General features: G+C 32.6%; 1 protein-coding gene across 2 annotated transcripts in view; it reads left to right on the forward strand.

Moving 5' to 3' along the window:
• Positions 1 to 26,964, forward strand: part of SI (sucrase-isomaltase) — a 101,317-nt gene that overhangs the window by 52,176 nt on the left and 22,177 nt on the right. For both annotated transcript variants that reach the window (XM_059163586.1, XM_059163587.1), the window contains 12 exons: positions 140 to 346; positions 2,893 to 3,047; positions 4,725 to 4,893; positions 6,589 to 6,685; positions 6,782 to 6,894; positions 6,987 to 7,112; positions 8,981 to 9,109; positions 9,845 to 9,955; positions 12,460 to 12,522; positions 16,169 to 16,285; positions 23,917 to 24,004; positions 24,995 to 25,133. In XM_059163586.1, coding sequence (XP_059019569.1) covers positions 140 to 346; positions 2,893 to 3,047; positions 4,725 to 4,893; positions 6,589 to 6,685; positions 6,782 to 6,894; positions 6,987 to 7,112; positions 8,981 to 9,109; positions 9,845 to 9,955; positions 12,460 to 12,522; positions 16,169 to 16,285; positions 23,917 to 24,004; positions 24,995 to 25,133 — 1,514 coding nt within the window. The remainder of the gene's footprint in view (positions 1 to 139; positions 347 to 2,892; positions 3,048 to 4,724; positions 4,894 to 6,588; positions 6,686 to 6,781; positions 6,895 to 6,986; positions 7,113 to 8,980; positions 9,110 to 9,844; positions 9,956 to 12,459; positions 12,523 to 16,168; positions 16,286 to 23,916; positions 24,005 to 24,994; positions 25,134 to 26,964) is intronic.

Here is a 26,964-nt window from a genome sequence, read left to right on the forward strand (position 1 = left end):
GATTATAATTTTATTTTGTAGTTAAATAATAAAATTGATAAGCTATGCAACATGTGATTAAATATGTCTACCTTTTTTAAAGAGTTCAATATTACACTGTTTATAATTTTCTGGCAATGAACATGTATTCTGTTTTTAGGTTCCTCTTAGCTCCCAAGCACCTGATTGTTACTTTCCTAGACAATACAACCCTTATTTGGTCAGTTCAACTCAGTATTCATCAATGGGTATAACAACTGACCTACAGCTGAATCCTACAAGAGCTCAAATAAAGCTACCTTCTGACCCCATCTCAACTCTTCGTGTGGAGGTGAAATATCACAAAAATGATATGCTGCAGTTTAAGGTATGTTTGATATAAACTATCCCAATGAATGACTCATCTCTCAAAACAAAAGATTCCGAATAGTTTAGATACTTCAGTTTTACGATATTAAGGATTAGCAACTGAATTGTAGACATTTTGATTTTATAAAAATAAAGGTTTTTTCCCCCTACACAGCTCATACCTACGACCAAAAATAAATCTTCTTACTTTTGCAATTTTGTGTATAATTAAACATGTAGTGGTGATTTAAAAAAAAATCAAATTCTTGCTAAATACATAAGTTACTTAGAATCAGACTGTGTTTATTGTTACATTAAGATAAACAAAGCCCGGATGTTTGCTAGCTCAGTTGGTTAAGCATCAGCCTTAGGCTCAAGTCATGATCCCAGGATGCTGAGATTGAGCCCCAGGTCAGGCTCCTTGCTCATCAAGGAGTCTGATTCTCCCCACTTCCTCTTTTTCTGTCCCCTGCTTGTACTCTCTCTCTCATATAAATAAATAAATAATTAAAAAGCCAAAACAAAACAGGATACTATTTCCATTATTTTTAAATAACAGCCTGAATTTTCTGACCAGTGCAATAGACATAAAAAGAAAAAAAAAAATTTCAACAGTACAGGTAGCAGTTAGTTTTTAATTGAAGTATAGCTGACATACAATGTTACATTGGTTTGAGGTTCACAAGATAGTGATCCGACAAGTCTATACTTTATGCTATGCTCACTACAAGTGTAGCTACCACCTGTTACCATATAACCTTATTAGAAAATTATTGACTACATTCCCTAAGCTGTACCTCTCATCCCCCTAATGTATTCATTCTATAACTGGACGCCTATATCTCCCACGCCCCTTCACTCACTTTGCCCTTGCCTCCACCCCTCCCCTCTGGCATCAGTTTGTTCTCATTACCTTTTACTTAAGAGCTCCAAGGGAATCCATTACAAAAACTATTAAAAATGATAAGAAGATCAGAAAAATGACTGGATGTAAAATAGTATCCAAAAAATATATGTTATCATTCACCATTTAAAAATAGAAATGGAGGCAAATACCATTATCAAAATCTAGAGAGAAAAACAATCAACGACACAACAAAAATATCAAAAATCATAGGAGCAAATTGACTGTTATAAGAAAAGGTTTAAAAAAGTTGATAGTTTTTGTTTTGTTTCTTTAAGATTTATTTATTTATCTGAGAAAGAGCCTATTGAGTGAGGTCAGGGAAGGAGCAGAGGGAGAGAAAGTCTTAAACAGATGTCCTGCTGAGTGGGAAGTCAGATGCAGGACTGATCTTAGGATCCTGAAGTCTCTGCTGACCTGAGCCCAAACGGAGTCAGACACCCAGGCAATTGTGCTACCCAGAAGCCCCCCAGAAAAGTGTTGGTAGATTTTAAATAAAAAAAATCTTAAATAAGCCTAACTCTTTTAAAGTTAATTAATTTTCTTTAAGTTCATCTGGAGAAGTAAACATTTGGCTATGGCAATAATTAAAATTCATGAAAAGAAGAGATGATAAAACTTATGGAATTGAGACAGTATGTAACTGCATCCAGAAATACCTGACAGTTTATTGAAAAAAGATGACAAAAAATATGTTTGTGTGTGTAAAAGATGTACTTGTATATATATAATATCAATTAAACATAAGCCCAGAAAAAAAATTACATGTATTTTTGTCTTATATCTGCCTAGTAAAATCCTTTCAAACCATAGATATGACAGTATAAATCCCACAGATGAAAACCTATATATTTTCTTACATGAAAATTTAACACATTTCAACATCAACAAACACTATAAACAATTAGAAGAAAAGCAAAAAATGGTTAAGTATTTGCTACATACATGACAAAAAGCAAGAAATTTCAATTTACAAAACCAAGAAAAATAGTAAGTCTCCATAAGCAGACAATTAACAGAAGACATAAAAATTAGAGATAAAAATATTAAAATACTTTTATTAGTTGAATGACATGACATTTAGAAAAATAAATGCTTTTAGTTTAACAGAAAATAGTATTAGGATATACATTTTGGTAAGAATATTAATTAGTAAACTATTTATGGAAAATAGATATCAAAGACTCTACACATTTTAGTACACTCTTTGTGACCTAACACTATCACTTCTAAGAAATGTTTTTGAAAAAATAAAGAAATGTATAAACATAAATAACCATTAACAGTCATTGTAGGATCATAAATGTGATCAAAAATACTGAAACAACTTCTGAGTCTAACCATCAAGTGGTAAATAATTTTGTGTATCTATATAAGAGAACATTTAGCTCCAAAATTTTTTTGAAGATTTCTTTTGTATGGAAAATTTGATGACAAAAAATGATAAAATATAATTCATAACTTGATCTCATTACATGTGTATGTGGATTTCCATATAGATATATGAGCCATGGATACAAAATTGAGAATTATATAAATAAGAATTACAATATTCTTGTCTGAGCAATTACTTAAATTATTTAATGATTGTTTACATGATATTTCAGCAATAAGAGAGAATAAGAGAGAATGTTTTTATTTTCATTATTTCTCTGCAATAGATCTATGATCCCCAAAATAAGAGATATGAAGTTCCAGTACCTTTAAACATTCCAACCACACCAACAAGTACTTACGAAAACAGACTTTATGATGTTGAAATCAAAGAAAATCCTTTTGGCATCCAGGTTCGAAGGAGAAGTACAGGAAAAGTTATGTAAGTGATTGAATTACTTGATATGAGGAATATTTTGATTTTAGGTTAGAGGGGAAGTAAGATTATTTTCACTGTGCTAGAGTATTAATCATCACACTAAAAATGTTTTAATTTTATTAAATAACTTGACCTGTTTTAAATTTTAAAACTGAACAATTATCATACTCATGGGACTATCACTAAGGATTAGTAAAATTTCACCTTCATCTTGGATGTGATTGATTTAATTATTATCACATTCTTTCTTCTAATCAAGCTGAGAACTAAAACCAAGACTCCTCTTGAAAAGTGTATTAGCAAAAAAAAAAAAAGTAGTTGGAAATATGTTATGTAAATATTTAATTAGAAATTAATTAAAATTGAAATATATTAGTTCTGAAATCTGATAAAGTTAATACTATCTCTGCCAGGTAATGATGAAAGGTAATTGATACACATACACCTCTCTGTATTTTTATGTTACAATGAATAAACATATAAAAATTATTTTTGTTTTAATAAGCAGTAGAGCTTTGTAGATAAACTGTAATATATTAAAAGATACTTTCAAGTAATTTAAGCTTACCATGCGACTTTTTAGAAGATGTTGTCAGGATATTTGCAGATATTGTCAGGATGGATACAAATAATGAAGAAAATTATGTCTGTATTGCTTTAAAAATTGTGTTGTTATGATAATATTTTTGTTTCAGAGAATAAGAAGTGAAGTCATTTTGTAAAAAAAAAAAATCTGGTACAGTGGCATTATTTATTTTTATTTGGAAAGCATTATTTTTAGTAAATACTTCTCCAAAATCCATAAGATAAAATTTTGAATACATCCTAAATTCTTTGCAATTCATGTTTCTTTTTTTCTTCCAACTTCAATTTCTTTTCTTCCTCATTTATATTCTTGCAAATGACTAGAAAAACAATACATTCTCTGTAACACATTACTTCAAGATTTATTTTAAAACACCCATTTTTATAAATACAAAATAAAGGAAGAAAAGATTCGGAGTAGTAATTAGGGAGACCTTGCAATTAAAATATTCCTCATGGGACACCTGGGTGGCTCAGTCTGTTAAGCATCTGCCTTTGGCTCAGTTTATGATCCCAGGGTCCTGGGATGGCATCAGGCGCTGGGCTTCTTGCTCCGTGGGGAGTCTGCTTCTCCTTCTGCATGCCATTCCCCATGTTTGTACTCTCTCTCACTTTCTCTCTGTGTCAAATAAATAAAATCTTAAAAAAAAAAAATCCACCATGCCTTATAGTTTATTTTGACACTGATTTCATCTTAATCCATATGTAGAAAAATTTTACCTCAGTGATTATCTCAAGGCAACAGGAAAACAGAGGACTTTCAACTTCTGGGACATATATTCCTTCTAGGCCAATATTATTTATAACTTCATATTAATTTTATTTTAAAAAGCAATATATATCTAAAGATAAACCATAATCATATTTATCTATAATTTATTTTACTAATAATGCCAAATAAATGAAACATATTTTAGATACTCTTTAACATAGTCAAAAGAAAAATGTATTGGGATATTATTTTCATTTGGTATTTGAGTACAATAGGTACATAGAGAAAAATATTACTGGTTTTCAGATCACCTAAGAAAGAATTACCATTAGTATTTGTGGTAATACTTTGTATTTATTAGAATTGTTTTCTTTTCTTTTCAGTTGGGATTCTCATCTGCCTGGATTTGCTTTTAATAACCAGTTTATTCAAATATCTACTCGCCTGCCGTCAGAATATATATACGGTTTTGGGGAAGTGGAACATACAACATTTAAGAGAGACCTGAACTGGCATACTTGGGGAATGTTTACAAGAGACCAACCCCCTGGTGTAGGTATCAATATTTGACTACTCTGTGAGTCAACTAAGACCATGATTAGGATCTTGGCCACTTCTCTGTAGGCCTAAACTTGAGTATTGAAGTAATAATGACAAAGGGCCCCAGACCTGTGATAGTGATTTTCTAAAAAACAAACAAAAAGCTACCTTAAATTACATGTGAAAGCAGAGGATAGGATGGATAACATCCTTGATTACAGTGATAAAACAAATATTCAGATTCAAATCCCCTGCCAAATCTACTTTTATCCACAGCTTGTAGAAATAATTGACCAGGGCTCTCCTTGAAAAAATTTTTTTTTGCTTCTTTGATATTGATTTGATGCTAATTTTTTCCTTTATGATACCCAGGTACAGGTGTGCATTTTTATGAGGCCATACTGCTAAATACATCTTTAGAAACGTTTTTATATGCTTATATCACTTTTCCCAATGTTTTGTCTTAAATAATGGAGTACATTTCATGAATAATTTATTGCACAACTAATATTAATTATAATTATTCTAAGTATATCATGCAAAAACACATTTTAATAAAAATACTAATTCATTTTGATGTTTTACACATGACTTATATCTAAAGGATATATTCAATATAAGATTATAAGTGTATATACTATTGCAAAGACTTTTTATTGTTAGGTGCTCAAACAACTTTTATTTGTGTCATAATTGTTCAAACTTGGATTATGAAGTCTGCTTTTCATTTGTTTCAACTTGAAAGAATGTTTTACAAAATGTATTTCTTTAAAACTGTGCAACAATGTATTGACATTATTAGGTTAATATAATTCTTGACTCAAAATATAAATCTTCTTCCACATGCTGATCAAATACTGACATACAGTGTGAGTCAAAGAGGTCAGTTTTGTGTGTGTGTATGTGTGTGTTGTTTTTTTAGAGAGAACACAAGCAAGAGTGGGAAGGAGGTGGGGCAGAGGGATATGTAGAGAAAGAACCCCAAGCAGGCTCCACGCTCAGGATAGATCCTGATACGGGGCTTCATCTCAAGGCCCTGAGATTGATCTGTGTCAAAATCAAGAGTGAGAGGTTTAACAGACTGAGCCACACAGGTGCCCCTAAAATTGTCAGTTTGATTAGGGGTCATCAACTTAAAAGTTTTATGACTTTTGAGAAGTTATTTCATGAGCCTGATATAGGTTTTGTATTCCAAAAAATGAAAAGATCTAGTTGAAAATGAAATTAAGTGTTTATAAACTATTGTGTAAAGAAGATATCATTTAAAATATTATAATATTATATAAACTTAGGTATTACCATATAATCTCTCAAGAGGTTTGAATATTTTCAACATTTCTAGGGCTTTTTTTATTGAAAAAGAAGTGCCAATTTATAAATGAATTTGTAGAAAGAAACCCAACTACACCAATATCAATGGGTTTTTACATCAGTTAATATGACAGAATTTGTAGGTGTTACAAATTTGTACATTCATTTGTATGCTCTAAAGCAGTGATGGTTCAAATAATAAAGGAATTATTTTCTAAAGGAGAAATGTTTTAATGTAAGCATAGCTTTGTGTACAAAGAAAGAACCTTTAAATTCATATAGCCTCAGTCTTACAATGCATTTGAATATTACCTTCACAAAATTCATATGCTATTATTGTTTAAATATTATGCTATTATTACTTAAATGTGAATTATATTTAATTTTTTATTTTAGTATAAACTTAATTCCTACGGATTTCATCCCTATTACATGGCTCTGGAAGATGAAGGCTATGCTCATGGAGTTCTCTTACTTAACAGCAATGCAATGGGTAAAACAGTCATTTGCTGAATTTCTTGTATTTTATTTTACTCTTTAGTAAACTATTTTACATAGATAAAAATGTAATCATATTTTGGATTTCCAGACGTTACATTTCAGCCAACTCCTGCTCTAACTTACCGTATAATTGGAGGAATCTTGGACTTTTATGTGTTTTTGGGCCCAACTCCAGAAATTGCAACACAACAATACCATGAAGTACGACACTACGTTTTTTTTTTTTTTAAGTTTTATTTGTGATATAAAGTACCTCTTAGTTCACAAATAACTTTTTTTTTTTTCTCCCAAAGGTAATTGGTCGACCTGTCATGCCACCTTACTGGGCTTTAGGATTCCAATTATGTCGTTATGGGTACAGAAATACTTCAGAAGTTGAGCAAGTATATAATGATATGGTGGCTGCTCAGATCCCCTATGTATGTATATCCATTTTTAAAACAGTGTTAAATGTTTTATCTATAAAAGCAAAATGAAATAAGTATGCATACTTTAAAATTAGTAATTTGGCAATAATTCTTTGTTTTTATTAGTAGCACCTAATGACATGGTTTTGAAATTTTTATAAAGTGTCTTTATTAGATGAAGGAAAAGGGATAATACCATTCCTTTTTTTCCTTTCTCTCTGGTTCCATGGCCCTGAGTTGTACTAAACAACTCACTATGCACTTGTTTTTCTCTCCTAAACTTTGGGTTGTTTAAGAAATCAGATGTATTTCCCATATTTTTTATATGAGAAATAGACACTTCAAACCTGGTGATTCACAGACCTGTACCCCTGGGGATAAAAATATATGTTTATAAAAAATAAAAAATTAAAAAAAAATAATTATTATTATATGAGAAATAGAGTCCACAGAAACCTACTTCATCAACTGAAGTGACAAATTACAGAGAAGAAATTAGACATGAAACTTAGTGATTTTTGCCTTGAAATAGGTGATAGTAGTAATGTTGGAACACAGAATTGGAGCACTTGCAAAATATTCTCTTCCTGCAATATTCAGGAAACTAAACATTACTGAGTATCCAGAAATAATCATCTCTGTGATTTCATTTTTTAACAAGATTCAGGAATCCCAGGGGTCATTCTGGGAGAACTTAAAACAGTGAATTCCACAATACTTGGTATATAAGAACTCATTCTAAGAAGAAAGAGAAGGGCCTCATTATAAGACATTGGTACATGTAGTAGAATCAAGTATGTGATTTTCCAATACATTATTATGAGGAAATTAATTCTACAAATAGATGATACAGAAATATATAAGTGATTTTTTTTATATAAAAAGGGAGGTTGTTTTTTATAAAAAGGGAGGTTATTAGGTCCGTTATATCACCCGTCCTTTTTATAACACCTAGAAGAAGAAATTGAGTTAATGTCTTAAAGAAAATAATTTAAAAATCTGTTATTTAGATCTAAACAATGTCATGAAAAGTCAAACATTTATTAGTTTAAACATATTTGTAAATGTCATATATTTATTAAACATATTTGTAAATACTTGTAAGCAGTAGTTTGGTTATTTAAGCTTGGTTTCTAACTCTAAAAAGACTTTGGTAGATAATAAAAGAATCTTTTTTAATTAATCTTTTTTATTTAAGATTTTATTTATTTATTTGTCAGAGAGAAAGAGACAGAGAGAGAGCACAGGCAGGCAGAGTGGCAGCAGAAGCAGAGGGAGAAGCAGGCTCCCTGCTGAGCAAGGAGCCTGATGTGGGACTTGATCCCAGGACTGTGGGATCATGACCTGAGATGCTTAAACGATTGAGCCACCCAGGTGTCCCAATGAAAGAATCTTTTAATTGATGGATTTACCAATAATTCTTTCTTCCTTTTTGGCAATATTAGAGTTATTTGAAATTACTCCCATTGGCTTTATGTTTCCCGAAAAAGAAAAACAGCTATTTCTGTATATATTGTGCAACATTCCAAATTGCATTTAACATAATTTCATAGCCTCACAAATCCTTTACTCCTGTGTCTTCCTATTTCCTCTGGGAATTACATAACAAAAGATATTGATCTGAAAGAATATTTAGAATCAAAATTGTTAAGTGAACTCTTAGTGAACAGAATGTTTATATTAACTTGCTTATAGACTATTTTGGATCTTCATATACTAGTTTTATTTGTTGAACATTGTGTTACTTGATTAATTCTCTTTAGGATTAAGTGAAGAGGCATTTAAACTTTCATATTGCTATTATTTTTATACAATGACAGAATGAGATGCACTGACCCATGTGATTCTTACCCCACTGCCACAATCTTTATATCTTTCAGGATGTTCAATATACAGACATTGATTACATGGAAAGGCAATTAGACTTTACAATTGATGAAAACTTCCATGACCTTCCTCAGTTTGTTGACAAAATAAGACAGGAAGGAATGAGATACATTATTATCCTGGTCAGTATTTATATTTTATATTTTATCTGAGTCTTATTATCTTGATTTCATTAAAATTTCTCTTCTAGAATGAAGTGGGAGGGAGGTGTTTCAAAATAGGAAGACTATTACTTTCAATCCTTCCTAAATCTAAAACTTTCTTCCTTTAAGACTTATTTACATGGGCTGCTACCAAGCTACTTTTACAGTTTGATATATCCTTAGAGATCTAAGACTGAATCCGGAAGTCGAAGACAAGCTGTCTTCTAATAATCACTGAAGCTACAAACTAACCTCAATTTATAGAAGCTATCACAAAGTTATGATGGATTTTCCATTTCTATACAATTCTCAAATCATTCTATGGGATTGCTTCTTACACTTGTCATGTTTAGAAATTTGAATTCAGGTTAGTGATTCAGTGGGGAGAATATTTTATCAATACATTAAAGGAAGCAAGCTAGGCAGCCAGTAATCCCACTGGGAAAAATAAAAACAAAACAAAAAAATGTTAGTAATCTTTCTTGAAATCACAGCCAGTACATTTTGGGGAGTTCTTAAAATTTCTTTCCAAGGAATTTAGAGGACACTCTAGCTGGAACACTGAAATTTATACTGTCAGTCTAATTTGCCAGTCTGTGTGAGAGCACAGTAAAATGATAATGTAGTCATGGAAAATTTTGTTTCATAACTGTGACCTAAGTGGTCATACTTTTATTCCAGAGTTACCTGGTATATATTTCATTTTAATTTTAGGATCCAGCAATTTCAGGAAATGAAACAAAGCCTTACCCTGCATTTGAAAGAGGAATGGAGAAAGATGTTTTTGTCAAATGGCCTAATACCAGTGATATTTGTTGGGCAAAGGTACTGAACTGATATCTTGAAATAAAATAAGTATAAAATGTTACTTCACTAAAATTTTCTATTGAGTAAAAATAACACTTAAAGACATATTCAGAAGGAGAGATGTAGAATACAGAAATGTAATGATTGAATACCTAATAAAATAATATATAATTAGATTTCAACTTAAATTATTAGAAACAGAATTTATGTATTTGTATGTTTGTTTAGTATTTGTTTCATTTTAAATTTTTAAATTGCATTTATTAGAATGTCTTTTGTGTATTAGAGAACAGGGAAAGCTGATACATATATTTTTTCAAAATGAAATTTTTTTGCATTTTTAAAAATTTTAATTTACTTTTTAAATTTCTTTTCATTGTTCTTTTGTGTATTATAAAATTAAGATTAATAAGATGGTTGTTCATTATTCTACATTGCAAGTCATTTAAATGTTTGTACTTCTTTCATTAATAAAAAAGACAATTTTTAAGAGCCATACTTATATTCCTGACTTGAACAAGGATTATAATTTATTGTATTTCATTTAAACAATAATATTCGGATCTGAGTATATTGACATATTATAGAAAAATCCTGATTTGACTTACTTATAAAAGAACAAACAAAAAAACCAATAGTCTTAACTAGAATGAAAAATAAAAACAGAATTCTGTTGTGGGAGACATGATGAAATATAATATAGAATCATTTTTTCATCTTGGATCAAAAATACCATATTAGTGATAAAAGTGGTAAAATTCACACATGGGGGACACCTGGGTGGCTCAGTGGGTTAAGCCTCTGCCTTCGGCTCTGGTCATGATCCCAGGGTCCTGGGATGGAGCCTGCATTGGCTCTCTGCTCGGCAGGGAGCCTGCTTCCTCCTCTCTCTGCCTGCCTCTCTGCCTACTTGTGGTCTTGGCCTGTCAAAAGAATAAATGATTCTTCTCCTACCCACTTAAGCCCCCATGTTGCATCACCACTTCCTCATATCAGGGAGATCATATGATAGTTGTCTTAATCTCACAAAAGAAACTGAGGGTTGCTGGGGGGAGGGGGTTGGGAGAAGGGGGCTAGGATTATGGACATTGGGGAGGGTATGTGCTTTGGTGAGTGATGTGAAGTGTGTAAACCTGGTGATTCACAGACCTGTACCCCTGGGGATAAAAATATATGTTTATAAAAAATAAAAAATTTAAAAAAAGAATAAATGAAATCTTAAAAAAAATCACATGGCCTCTAGATTACTTAAATATTGTATCAATGTCTATTTCTTGGTTTTGATGATTGTAGAGAGGTTATAAATTAGTTAATGTTACAGAATAAAGGATATTAAAAAAAAAAAAACCTCTAGGTATAATGTTTGTAGCTTTTCTGTGAATCAAAATATTTCAAAACTAAAAATTAACATAAAATAGAAAAATCTTATAATAAACTTAATGACAAATCATAACATTTTAAGAAACATGAAAGTATAGAGTATGGCATATTGACCATAGAAAGGTTAGTTTTTTTTCCCTTCGTTTGTATTATCTTCTCATTCTAAATGTCTATACATTTTCTCAGATTTCTATCTTCTTTTCCATTCCTTTAGTGAACTATTCCCCATCCACAACTAATCTCTTGTATGTAATTAGTCCTTGGGAATTAATTACATTTTTTTAAAATATGGAACTATGTAGGTTTTACAACATAGATTCAAATTCTCAGAGCTTTCAGCATGATTGAATTTGGGCTCAAGTTGTGTGTTTGTGGTTGAGTAGAGGAAAACACTAGTAGGTGGGAAAGCAGGGATATGGAAAGACAGAGAGGAGTATTTAGTACTAATTGAGAAAACAAAGAAGATGTTTGCCTTAGCATGGCATCATCCAACTCAGATCTTCAATTCCTTTTAAATAAAAATGTTTGTTGTTTTTAGATTTTAATGCTAAAATAATTATAGAAACAGTTTTTAATATACCACATTAAATTAAATTTAGTATGTGCCTTCATACTCTTTTTTTTTTTTTTTAGATTTTATTTATTTATTTGAGAGAGAGAGAGAGGGAGAGAGAGAGAGCATGAGAGGGAAGAAGGTTAGAGCGAGAAGCAGATTCCCCACAGAGCTGGGAGTCTGATGTGAAACTCGATCCCAAAGCTCTAGGATCATGACCTGAGCGAAAAGAAGTTGCTTAGCCAACTAAGCCACTTAGGCGCCCCCTTCATATTATTTCTGAGTAGAACTTTTGGTTACATACATTGGTTTTAATATCACTACCTACTACAAAGGTTGGCATTATTTTTCCTATTGGCATATTAAAGAGGAAATTAATATGAAATATGAGAATGGTTTGCAAATGTTACATTTACCAAAACACAAACTGAAAAAAAAACAATTGAAAAAATTACTGGTCTGGGGATCTCAAGATATAATAATAATATCCCACCAGAACCCTAAGAACCCTATTATACTTTATTTACAACATAGTCATACTTTACTGAAATTATTTTCAACAATTTTCCTATTTTTTCTTTCTCTGTAGGTTTGGCCAGATTTGCCCAATATAACAATAGATGAAAGTCTAACGGAAGATGAAGCTGTTAATGTAAGTTTACATTGACTGATTACATAAAAAAGAAATTCTGCACTTGGATTTAATGATCACTTTGACCAATAATTCAATTTGAGTATTTTCTTCAAAAAACTGATGGATTATTTTTAAATTTTCTATACCAGACCATATTTAAATCACAAGGTACTTCTATTTTTAAGTTTTTGAGGAGTATCTATGCAGTTTTCCTAAGTGGCTGCACCTCTTCACATTCTCATCAACAGTGCAAAACGATTCCAATTTCTCCATATCCTTTCCACAACTTTTTGTCTTTGTTTTTGGATAATAGCCATCCTAACAGGTGTGAAGTGATATCTCATTGTGTTTTTTGCATTTCCCTGAAGATAAGTGAATATGGGCATCTTTTCATCTACTTGTTGGCTATCTGTATGCATTCTTCAGAGAAATGTCTATCAAGACTTTGCCTATATTTTAAGCAGGTTATTAGGGTTTCTTTCTTTCTTTCTTTCTTTCTTTCTTATCGAGTTCTAAGACTTTTTAATATACTTTGGAGATTCACATGTAATCTGATATATGGTGTTTAAATATTTTCTCTTATTCTGTGGATTGCCTTTCTCTTTGTTGCTTGTTTCCTTTGCTGTGAAGAAACTTTTTTGTTTGATGTAGTCACCTGCTTACTTTTTTGGCTGTGTTTTTGGGGTCACAGATTTATAAAATCTTTGCCAAGACCAATGTCATGAAGCTTTTTCCCTTTGGTTTCCCAAGAAGCTTTTTCAATTTAATGTGTTAAATTTAAGAATTGATTGATTGATTTATATGTTCTCTATTTGGCACCATTAGTCTATGTGTGTTTTTGTGCTGCTATCATACTGTTTTTGTTACTGTGGCTTTGGAGTATATTTTGAAATCAGGGTGTGTGATTCCTCGAACTTTGCTCTACTTTTTCAAGATTATTTTGGCTATTCAAGGTCTTTGTAATTCCAAATGAATTGTAGAATTGATTTTATATTTCTGTGTAAGATGGAATTGGGTTTTTGATAGAGGTTGCATTAAATCTACAGATTGCTTTGGGTAGTTAATACACTTTCACAATACTAATTATTCCAATCTATGAACATGGGATATCTTTCTATTTGTCTGTATCTTCTTCAACATCTTTCAACAAAGTTTTGTAGTTTCCAGTGTACAAGGCTTCCACCTCCTTACTTTTATTCCAAAGTACTTTATTATCTGGGTTGCTGTTGTGAATTGGATTGTTTTCTTAATTTACTTTATTTTCCTAATTTAGTTCCTTGTTAGTGTATAAAAATGCAACTGATATTTGCATATTGATTTTACATTCCATAAGTTTATTTAATTTATTAATTCTTTTTTTATATATATAATTTTTTATTTTTTATAAACATATATTTTTATCCCCAGGGGTACAGGTCTGTGAATCACCAGGTTTACACACTTCACAGCACTCACCAAAGCACATACCCTCCCCAATGTCCATAATCCCACCCCCTTCTCCCAAACCCCCTCCCCCCAGCAACCCTCAGTTTGTTTTGTGAGATTAAGAGTCACTTATGGTTTGTCCAGAATCTATAAAGAACTTAGCAAACTCAACACCCAAAGAACAAATAATCCAATCAAGAAATGGGCAGAGGACATAATTTATTAATTCTAACAGTGTGTGTGTATGCACATGTGTGTGGAAGAGAGAGAGAGAAAAACCGTTTTTTTTCTGAATGAGCATGATATTAGTTGGGGATGTTTAATATATCATCTTTATTATGTTGAGGTATTTCTTTCTATTCCTAATTTGTTGAGAGTTTTTAGGTTGTCCAGTTCTATCCATGTCATTGGAAATGGCAAGATTTCATTCTTTCTGATAGCTGAGGAATAGTCCATTGTATATGTACATCATCTCTTCTTTATCCATTCTTTGTCAATGGACATTTGGGCTCTTTCCATATTCTGGTTATTGTGGAAATTGCTGCTATAAATGTTTGAGTACATATGTCCCCTTGAATCACTGTGTTTTTACCCTTTGGATAAATACCATGTAGTGCAATTGGTGGGTCATATGGTTGTTCTAGTTTCAGTTTTTTAAGGAACCTCTATACTGCTTTCAGAGTGGCTGCATCAGTTTGCATTCCCAACAACAGTGTAAGAGGGCTCCGTTTCCTCTGCATCCTTGACAACATCTGTTGTTTCCTAACTTGTTAATTTTAGCCATTCTGACTAGGGTGAGGTGGTATCTCATTGTGGTTTTGATTTGTAGCTTGTGATACCAAGTGGTGTTAAGAATCTTTTCATTTATATGTTAGTCACTTGTATGTCTTCTTTCGAGAAATGTCTGTTCATATCTTCTAGCCATTTCTTGACTGGATTTTTGGTTTTTGGGGTGCTGAGTTTGGTAAGTTCTTCATATATTTTGGACACTAGCTTTTTAACTGGTGAGGCATTTGCAAATATCTTCTCCCATTCCATAGGTTGCCTTTTATTTTGCTGACTGTTTCCTTTGCTGTGCAAAAGCTTTTTTATCATGATGAAGTCTCAATAGTTCACTTTTGCTTTTGTTTCTCTTGCCTTTGGAGACATGCCTAGCAAGAAGGTGCTGTGCTTGTGTTCTCCTCCAGGATTTTTGATGGATTCTAGTCTCACATTTAGGTCTTTCATCTATTTTAAATTTATTTTTGTGTATGGTGTGAGAAAGTAGTCCAGATTCATTCTTCTGCAAGTGGCTGTAAAATTTTTCCCACACAATTAGCTGAAAAGACTGTTCCCCCCCTGCCCCATTGGATATTATTTCCTGCTTTGCCAAAGATTAGTTGACCATAGAACTGAAGGTCCATTTCCAGGTTCTCTATTCCATTCCACTGATCTATGGGTCTTTTTGTGCCAGTACCATATGTGTTTTGTAAATCTCTATATTCCCTACCCTTTTCACTTTCTCTATACACTGGTAAGGCTATTCTGGAAGTTATTACATAGATTTAAACTTAAAGTGTGACAGGAGAGTAGCAAGTGATGCCATGTTTTTCAGACTATTTATTTACAGAAGATCAATCATTTGTTAGCACACAGAATTTGATCTCAGAATATATATAGGTAGGCTGACAAGTAAAGAATTTTTTTGTAGGGAAAGAAGTAAATCATTTCCTCTCTGCTGAGGTGGGAAGGGCTAGGTGTGAGAGAGAAAGGCAAATGGTTGGGGTGGTAAAGCAATATATTGATCCTAGAAGGGCAGAAAGCTGGGTAAACAATTTTTTTAATCCAATTAAACAGACTAAACCAATGCCTTTTCCTTTCCTATCATGCTCCACAAAAGTAAATCTGCATTATAGGACTCTAAGGACACAAAGGCAAAAATTCCCTAATAGTCTAAGAAGCACCAAAAGTATATATCTGTGTTTTGTGAACTTTTTTTTTTTTTTTTTGACAATCTGTAAGGACCCCAAGGCTTCTCCCTTCTGTCTCCATGTATATTTCTCTCTCTCTCTCTCTCACTTTTTTTTTTTTAAATTTGTTATTCTTCATTGTTTTGGTTAGAGAAACATAATGTAGATGCATGCAATTAAATTTGGGATCAGGTTGCTTTCATTATCACCTCTGCACAGCTTGTGAATCTGACAGGTAAATGTCTTAGACATGCATGGTCTCTCTTCTGACTTTCTACATGTTTTTACAGGCCTCCAGAGCTTATGTAGCTTTTCCAGACTTTTTCAGGAATGCCACAGCAGAGTGGTGGGCAAGAGAAATTATAGATTTCTACAATAACCAGATGAGGTTTGATGGTTTGTGGATTGTAAGTAAACGTAAAGCAATATATATTTTAAGTTATTATTGATTTATTTATTATGCAGTTATTATGAAGAATTCTTGCTAGATTCTAATAATTCCAACAAAGTATTTTTTTGAAAATATCCACTCATTTTTCTATAAAAGGAAACGCCTTTCCATATTCATAGAACTGTAAAATACAGTGTTAGCAATTTATTTTATATATACAGCTGCTATTTTCTAAAGTTTCAGCTTCACCAGGGAACCAAAAAAAAATCTCTTTAAAACTATTTATAAATGCTTATAAACATTTATTTTATTTTTATTCAATGTAGGAATAAATCTCACGTAACTGTCAGTCATTAGTACAAAAAATCATAATCTCTTACAAATGTAGCAAATTACTTTTCAAACAATCTCCTAATTTTAGATGTAACTTTAAAATCTTGGTAGTAAGAGGGGGAGGAGCTAAAATGGTGGAGTATTGGCCATGTTGTGGAAGGTAGGAGGTGCAGAAATGTGGTTTGGGGGAGAAACAATCATAGGTGCTGTTGAGGGGAGGGAGCTTTGGTTTCTGAGAAAGACAAAACAGAGAGGAACATACAAGATCAAACAAGGAGAACACTTTCTAAAAGCCATTGGCAGGACAAATGAGAAGGTTTGATTTCCATGAGTTTTTGCAACAAGCAGGGCTCAAAGAATGGAGTTTTAGAGGTCCACAGTGTGTCTGGGATAGAATCCTAAGAGTACAGACCTATTCCTGGAGAAAAGTCAGTCAGATAACCATGAGGAAGATGGTGAGATCTCAGGATTGCCTAAGATCCACTAGGAGAGGCTGTTTATTTTTCTTGGAACACATTTGAGAAGGGTGATATTGCCTCTCTGAGGACATAAGAGCTGACAGGCATGGATCCCCCCCACCCTGCGCCTCTCAATGTAGCACAGGGATACCTGCTAAGTGTGGCCAGCCCAGACACTGGCTGTTTAGTGTGTTTAGCTCCAAATTCCATGCTCCTGCTTCTGGTGCAACTGCCCTTCTGGGTTAAACTTGCATCAACTCCAGCCTTTTGAGACCATCCCTGAGAAGACTAGTGTAGGTACCCACCACAACAGGACCCTAAAGTTTGGAGTTTTAAAAGTCGGTCATCCAGGCTGCAATAGAGACCAAAGTGCACTGTGCTTCTCCAGGCAGGCAAGAACCCAGACACAGATAGTATGGAGACAACAATTTAAAAAATGCTTGGAACACATGAGGAGAAATTATTCGCTCTTCCAAGACGGTCTCCCTGACAGTAGAGGGGAGCAGAACTTCCCTCTCTAGAGACAAAGGAGTTGGCTGGCGCTAATTCCCTGACCTGCCCCTCAACATAAACTACCTCAGTAAATAGCACAATGCCAACTATGACTGCTTACATTGCTTACACCAAGTTCTACCCTCTCTGCACTCCAATGGTACTGCTTTTCTTGGGCAAGTATGCCTAAGAACCAATGCAGTGGGCCCCTCCCCCAGAAGATCAGCACAAACCCCTGCCTGCATCATGTATATTGACCATAGAGTTCTGTAAATCTTCAGTTCTAATGGAAATAACATCACGTCTCTTTTAACAAGCAGATCAAAGCTCACCTAGTTAAAACTCACCACATTCTGGCCAAGGTCTAAACATTCCCCACTGCAGGTAAGGAAAATCTCCACTGAGAACTGTCTTGAGGGATAGAGCAGCCATAACACAGCAGTAAAGTGTATGTAGCATACACCAGAGACACTTCCTGAATGGAAGACCTTGGACATTATATGATTTCTTTTTCATAAATCTGTTATTCTCAGGAACAAGAAACATAACAGACTACCATAAAACACAGAATAAGACAGAAAGCTAGACAAAATGACAAGATGGAGAAATTCATCCCAAAAAGATAGAACAACAAAAGCTTAGGGCCAGGGGTCTAATCAAAACATATAAATAATATGTCTAATCCAATAAAAGGATACTAGCTGAGCTTGAGAAAAGAATAAAAGACATTAGGGACAACTATACCTCAGAGATAAAAGAGCTAAAAACCAATCAGGCTGAAATTAAAAATTCAATAACTGAGATTTAAAACTGACTGGATGTAATGACCACAAGATGCAAGGAACAGAAGAATGAATAAGTGATATGGAATATAGTATTATGGAAAATAATGAAGCTGAAAAGAAGAGGGAAAGTAAAGTATTGGATCATGAAAGTAGACAGGGAACTCAGTGACTCTATGGTATATAATAACATTTGTATCATAGGAATCACAGAAGAAGAAAAAAAAAGGAGGCAGGTTTATTTGAGGAAATTATAGCTGAAAACTTCTCTAATCTATGAAGGAAAAAGACTTCTAAATTCCAGGAGGCATAGAGAAATCCCATCAAAATCAACAAAAACCAGCTAGCACCAAGACATAGCATAGTAAAATTTGCAAAATACACAGATAAGGAAAGAATCTTGAAAGCAGCAAGAGACAAAAAATTCCTTAGCCTACAAGGGAAGACAAATAAGGTTTGCAGCAAATCTACCCACAGAAACTAGGCAGGCCAGAAAAGAGTGGTATGATATATTCAATGTGCTGAATGGGAAAATTCTGCCCCTGAAAATACTCTATCCAGCAAGACTATCATTCAAAATAGAAAGAGAGATAAAGAGTTTCCCAAACAAAAATTAGAGGAGTTTGTGACCACTAAATGCTCTGTAAGAAATATCAAAGGGGTTTGAATGGGAAAGATGAAAAGCAACAAAACTAGAGAGGTCCTGAGAAAATCTCCAGAAACAATGAGGAATCAAGTAATAAAATTGCACTAAATTCACATCTATCAGTAATTACTCTGTAAATGGACAAAGTGCTCCAATCAGAAGACATATGGTGTCAAAATGAATAAAAAACAAGACCCAGGGAAACCTGGGTTAAACCTCTGCCTTCAGCTCAGGTCATGATCCCAGGGTTCTAGGATCGAGCCCCGCATCACGCTTTCTGCTTGGCAGGGAGACTGCCTTTCCCTCTCTGCCTGTCTCTCTGCTTACTTGTGATCACTGTCAAGTAAATAAATAAAATATTATACAAACAAACAAACAAAACAAGACCCATCTATATGCTAGCTGGATTTTAGAATTAAAGACACCTGCAGATTGAAAGTGAGGGGATGAAGAAATATTTATTATGAAAATGAGCATAAGAAGAAAACCAGAGTAGCCATACTTATATCAGACAAACTAGACTATAAATCAAAGATTGTAAGAAGAGATGAGGAGGGGCATTACATAAAGCAGTTTGTCCAACAAGATGATCTAACAACTGTAAATACTTGTACCCTCAACTTGGGAACATCCAGATATATAAAACAATAGCAAACATAAAGGAACTCATTGATAATAATACAATAATAGCAAGGGACTTAACACTCCACTTACAGAAATGGACAGATAACCTAAGGAGAAAACCAACAAGGAAACGGTTTTGAATGACACCCTGTACCAGATGGATATAAGAGATATATTCAGAACATTTTATCCTAAAACAGCGGAACACACATTCTTTTTGAGTGCACCTGGGATATTCTCCAGAATAGATCACATATTAGGTCACAAAGCAAGTCTCAACAAGTACAAAAAGATTAAGATCATACCATGGGTATTTTCAGACCACAACACTATGAAACTTGAAGTCAACCACAAGGAAAAAAAAAATGGGAAGACCACAAATACAGGGAGGATAAAGAACATCTTGCTAAATAATGATGGGTCAACCAGGAAGTTAAAGAAGAAATTAAAAAAAAAAAAATACATGGAAACAAATGAAAATGAAAAAAAGATTGTCTAAAAGCTTTGGGATGCAGCCAAAAGTGGTCAAAAAAGGAAAAGTATATAGCAAAAATAGTCTCAAATATAAACCTAACCTTACACCTACAGGAGCTAGAAAAAGAAAAACAAATAAAGCCTAAAGCCAACAGAAGAAGGGAAATAATAAATATTAGAGCAGAAATAAATAATATAAAAATGAACAAACAATAAAAAAAAAAACCTCACAGAAGAACAGATCAATGAAACCAGGAGCTGATTCTTTGAAAAAAAATAATAAAGTTGGTAAACCAGACTTATTAAAAAGAAAAGACAAAGGACTCAAATAAGTAATATTACAAATGAGAGAGGAAAAACAACAACCAACAAAATACCACAGAAGTATAATTTTAAGAGACAATAATTACATGAGAAATTATATGTCAACAAATTAGACAATTTGGAAGAAATGGATAAATTCCTAGAAAGAAATAAAGTACCAAAACTGAAACAGGAAGAAATAGAAATCTTGAAAAGACTGATAACCAGCAAAGAAATTGAATCAATAATCAAAAATCTCCCAACAAACAAGAGTCCGGGCCAGGTGTCTTTCCAGGAGAATTTTACCAAACATTTAAAGAAGAATATCTATTCTTCTGAAGCTATTCCAAAAAACAGAAATGGAAGTAAAACTTCCAAACTCATTTTATGAGGTGAGGATTACCTTGATTTCAAAACCAGACAAAGACCCCGCTAAAAATGAAAATTACAGACCAATATTCCTGATAAACATGGATGCAAAATTCGCAACAAAATATTAGCAAATTGAATCCAATAGTATATTAAAAGAATCATCCACCGTGATCATGTGGGAAATATTCCTGGGTTGCAAGGGTGATTCAATATTCACAAAGCAATCAATGTGATACACCACATTGATAAAGAAAGGATAAGAACCATATGATTCTTCCCAGAGATGCAGGAAAAAAATATTAACAAATTATAACATCCATTCTTGATAAAGACCCTCAACAAAGTAGGGATAGAGGTAAAATACCTCAACATCATAAAGGCCATATAAGAAAAATCCATAGCCAATAACATCCCCAATGAACAAAAACAGAGTTATTCCTTTAAGGTCAGAAATAAAGCAGTGATATCCACTTTCACCTCTTTTATTTAATATAGTACTGGAAACCCTACCCTCAAAAAAAAAAAAAAGATTAAAATAAAAAGATAAAAAAGAAGTAAAAGGCATCCAACCTGGCAAAGAGGAAGTCAAACTTTTACCCTTTGCAGATGACTTCATACTCTATGTAGAAAACCTGAGAGACTTCATCAAAAAATTACCAAAACTTATTCATGAATTCAGTAAAGTCACAGGATACAAAAACAAGGTACAGGGATCTGTTGCATTTCTGTGCACAAATAATGAAGCAGCAGAAAGAGAAATCAAGGAATCAAACCCATTAATAATTGCACCAAAAACCACAAGATACCTAGGAATAAACCTAACCAAAGAGATAAAAGATTTGTACTCTGAAACTATAAAAACTTTTGAAAGAAACTGAAGAGGACACAAAAACATGGAAAAGACATTTCATGCTCATGGATTGGAGGAACAAATGTTAAAATGTCTATACTTCCAAAAGCAATCTGCACTTTTAAAGCAATCCCTATCAAAATAACACCAACATATTTCACAGAACTAGAACAAACAATCTTAAATTTATATGGAACAAGAAAAGACCTCAAACAGCCAGAAGAATGCTGAAAAGTAGAGCCAAAGATGGTGGCATCAAAATTCTGGGCTTCAAGCTACTTTAAAGCTGTAGTTATTAAAACAGTATGGTACTGGCACAAAAACAGACTCTTACATCAATAAAACAGAAGAAAACACAGAAATGGACACACAAATATATGATCAACTAATCTCTGACAAAATAAGAAAGAATATATAATGGAAAATGCCACTGTCTTCAACAAATGAAATTGTGAAAAATGGACAGCAAAATGCAAAGTGAAACTTGACAACTTTCTTATACCATGTACAAAAATAAATTCAAAATTGATGAAAGACATAAATGTGAGACAGAAAGCCATCAAAATTCTAGAGGAGAATGCAGGCAGCAACCTGTTTGACATAGAAACTTCTTACTTGAAGCAAGGGAAACAATAGCAAAAATGAACTCTTGGGACTTCAAGATAAAAAGCATCTGAACAGCGAAGTAAACAATCAACAAAACTAAAAGGCAGCCTATGGAATGGGAGAAGATATTTGCAAATGTCTCATCAGATAAAGGGTTAGTATCCAAAACATATTAAAAAGTTACCAAACTCTACACCCCAAAAAGAAATAACCCAGTTGAGAAATGGGCAGAAGACACAGACGTTTTTCCAAAGAGACAAACAAATGGCTAACAGACACATGAAAAGATGCTCAACATCACTTGGTATCACAAAACTACAAATCAAAACCATAATGAGATACTACTTCACACCTGTAAGAATGTCTAAAATTAGCAACATAGGAAAGAACAGGTGTTGGTGAGGATGTGGAAAAAAGGGAACCCTATTACACTGTTGGTTGGAATTTAAACTGGTGCACCCATGCTGGAAAACAGTATGAGAGTTCTCAAAAAGTTAAAAAATAGACCTATCTTATGATCCAGCAATTGCACTACTAAGTATTTACCCAAAGGATACAAAAATACTGATTCAAAGGGATACATGCACCCAAATATTTATAACACCATTATCAACAATAGCCAAATAATGGAAAGAGCCCAGTTGTGCATTGGCTGATGAATGGATAAAGTGGTATGTGTATGTCTATATATATATATATATAGACACACACAATGGAATATTACTCAACCACAAAGAAAAAAATGAAATCTTGCCATTGACAAAAACATGAATGTAACTAGAGACTATTATACTAAGTGAAGTAAGGCAGTCAGAAGAAGAAAATACCATATGATTTCACTCATATGAGAAATTTAAGAAATGTAACAGATGAATATGTGGGAAAAAAGAGAGGCTAACCATGAGACTTTACTGCAAAGAGCAAACTTAGTGTCGCTGGAGGGCAGGTGGGCAGAGGGATGGTTTAAATGGGTGATGACTATTAAGAAGGGCATTTGTGATGAGCACTCGTGTTGTAGTTGAGTTATGGATCACTAAATTCTATACTTAAAAAAATAAAAGTAAAAAAAAACGAAATAAATATTCTGTGTGTAAACTGTATTTTCTGATTTTAGAAAATCACATAAAATTGCATTTTTGGAAAAAAAAAACAGTTGATTGAAGGCTCTAGAGCAGGAGTGGAGAGAGGACATGGGAGAATATACACATTATAATTTAATTTTATGTCTAGAAAACAGAAAATTTACTTAAATTTTTTTTTTTACTTATTTATTTGACGCACAGAGATCACAAGTAGGCAGAGAAGTAGGCAGAGAAGCAGGCAGAGGGAGAGAAGAGGGAGGAAGCAGGCTCCCTGCCGAGCAGAGAGCCCAATGCAAGGCTCAATCCCAGAACCCTGAGATCATGACCTGAGCCGAAGGCCGAGGCTTAACACACTGAGCCACCCAGGAGCCCCCAGAAAATTTACTTTTTATTTATATTCTATCTATAGAGAAATATAGGGCATTTTGTGTTTTACAAAAGGGGTCATGAAATGTAAAAAAGAAAAACAGATAAATTAAATATTTTAGTATTAAGATACCTTATAGTTTTGCTCCTTAGAATAGTGAATGTGCTCAAATATGCTTCTTTAATTTATTGGCTCTCTGAATTATTTCCTTTGAGAATATATGTTCTAAATTTTTAAATTCACTCTTCTCTCTTTAAGGACATGAATGAACCATCAAGTTTTGTACATGGAACAGTCAGCAATCAATGCAGAAATAAAGAGTTAAATTATCCACCTTATTTCCCAGGTACAATATTGTTGCTATACCTTTGATGGTATTGGTATTTATTTATCTGGTTTATATACCTTATAATGTAGGGAATAGGTTTCACATTTGTAATTCCCACTACCCATCTATACATTGAATCATAACTCAACCCATTACCAAAACTATTTAACATTATTTTTAGAAGAAAAATCAAGAAATATGTTTTATTTATATGAACATACTCCTAACTAAACATGCTTAAAATTGTTACTTTGAGTTTCTTGAGAATATTCTAAGTTTTAAAAATTATCAATAATTCTTAAAATTAAAAAAAGAAACTTTTATGGAGTTTTCTTTTTAAATCTTTCTTCATTAGGAAAAAAATGAGAGAATACCAATAGCATTTCTTTGGTTGTCCCTGACCCAGATAAAAGGGGTCCAGTCACTCAATATTCATCCTCATACTCTCATGTTCATAAACTCTTGACACCTAAAGTTATGGCAAAGATCTGAAAAAAGGCATCTTTATCTGAGAAAAAGTGGATCAAAAAATAGTGCTGTTATAGCGCTTGTCCAGTTCTTACCCCCAGGGCTTTGTGTTTCCAAATGGATTTTTAATAAAAATTTATTTAATCAGTATGTCTCAAAATATAGTAGACTTTTAGTAATACCTTTTTTTCAGGTTTTTATTAATTCATGTTAATTGGTAACATTTTTGTTGCACTAAATGTTACACTAAAATTTTTGGTAACATTTATTAATTCATGTTAATTGGTAACAGTTTGTTGCTCTAAATGTTACCTTAAAATTTTTCATGTTTTTCAGTCACAATTGTAACTATAGTCACTTACAGTTGCAGATTTTTTTCATTTTTAATTCGCAGAGATGAAGTGTGCAAATGATTAAAAATCAATATTATTTTAAAACAATGATTAATGCTTTTGTCACAAGAATTTATAGATATGATTTACATATTTGCAAACAGGGTACTTTATAATACATTGATATTTTTCCATTGATTCTCCCCAGAACTCACAAAAAGAACTAATGGATTACATTTCAGAACTATGTGTATGGAAACCGAGCAAATTCTTAGTGATGGATCATCTGTTTTGCATTACGATGTTCATAATCTGTATGGATGGTCACAAATGAAACCTAGTTATGAGTAAGCAATGTTCATAATTATCCTTTTTGACTCTTCATTGTCTTCTAGAAGTAAATTTAATGTTTTACCTACTTCAAGAGTTTTTCCCTGCTGACCTTATCTGATAGCACTTTCCTCCCCAATGCTGTCTGTAACTTACTTTGTCTTTTATGGCACTTATAATTATTGTGTTTCTCTTGCTATCTCTTTCTTTTCCTTTCTCTTCATTTATATCATTATATCATTGTTTTAAATTTTCATCCCATTCCAAAAGCAATTCTGAACAATTTTATTTTATCCTTCACTAGCTCATAATAGCACAGTGATTAATAAATAATAGGTGCTCAATAAATGGTTGTGAATGAAAAAATGAATAAATAATATATAATTGATGTCATTAATTAAGACATTAAAGTTTGGTTAAATCTGTTGTTTAAATCCATAGCAACCAATTTAGAACATGTGAAAGTGAACTTTATTTAATGTCCACAATAAACAAACTTTTATGTGAGGCCAGTGATGATGGAACACAAATCATTCTTTGAATATCAAGTCTTCATTAACACTGTCCAGTAAGACTTCTTTTTGTAATGATAGAAATGTTTTATAATTCTGGGTTATCCAATATGTTATCTACTATCCATGTAAAACTGTTGAGCAATATGGCTAGTGTGACTCAGAAATGGTATTTTATTGTATTTTATTTTTTAAGATTTTATTTATTTATATAATTGAGAAAGAGTGCAAATGGAAGGATGGGCATAAGAAGAGGGTGAAAGAGAGAATCTCAAGCTGACTCCTTACTGAGTATGGACCCTGATGTGGGGTTTACTTAATTCACAACCCTGAGATTATGACCTGAGCTGAAGTCAAGAGTTGGATGCTTAACCAACTGAGTCAGCCAGTCATCCCCAGAAATGGAATTTTAATTTTTTAAAATTGTAACAAATTTAAATTTAAGTTGAATACTCCCATCTGGCTTGTGTACACCATGTCACACAGTGCAACTCTAGGTCAATGGCTCTTAACTACACAGAATAATCACCTGGAGATTTTTTTAAAAAATGTATTTATTTAATCTGGGAAAATTTTTTCATCTCCTAAAAAAAAAAATGTATTTATTTAATTAGTTTGTAGTATTTTTTTTTAAATTTTTAAAAATTTTTAAAAATTTTCCAGGTGATTCCAATGAGCATGTATCTATAGTATATGACTGGAGTTGGTAAAAGAATGAAAAGCATTTTGGAGTAAAGTGTATGGGTAATATTTCCTCAGTTAGTGAAACATGCTTATCTTAGCACCATACTTCTCAACCTGAAAGAGGTGAATTATCTAAGATATTATTCCATGAATGTATGACAGTAGATTTGTTCAACAAATTCTAATGCAGGGACACTAAAATAATGTAGAAAGACTATGAAATGTAATTTTTAAGAGTAAACACATTGATCTTCAATAGTTTTTTTTTTTAATTGGGACAAATCTTTCTTTAAATTTATCCTACTGGTACATAGTTTTGGAGCACAGTTATTCTCATTTTTTGTCCTCAGATAACCAAATTTTATCATAAAAATACAGATATTAAAAAGAACAAAATTACTGAGAACTGACTGATAATCTTGGTGACAAAATTTACCCATTTTGAGATGAAACTATGTAGTTTAAGGGAAACTGAAAAATCATTTCTTCACTGAGGTAGTAATTTGAACTTCTGGAACACATGTCATGGTTCTAACACACTGTGGGATGTTTAATAAATTTAAGAAAATGTAGGTAAATTTCTAAATAGTTGATATACAAAGATTTAGGAAAATTTAGGGATATGTAAAATATATTTTACTCTTTTTTTTTT

The sequence above is a fragment of the Mustela lutreola genome, chromosome 2 (assembly GCF_030435805.1).
Source record: "Mustela lutreola isolate mMusLut2 chromosome 2, mMusLut2.pri, whole genome shotgun sequence".
Taxonomy (NCBI): domain Eukaryota; kingdom Metazoa; phylum Chordata; class Mammalia; order Carnivora; family Mustelidae; genus Mustela; species Mustela lutreola.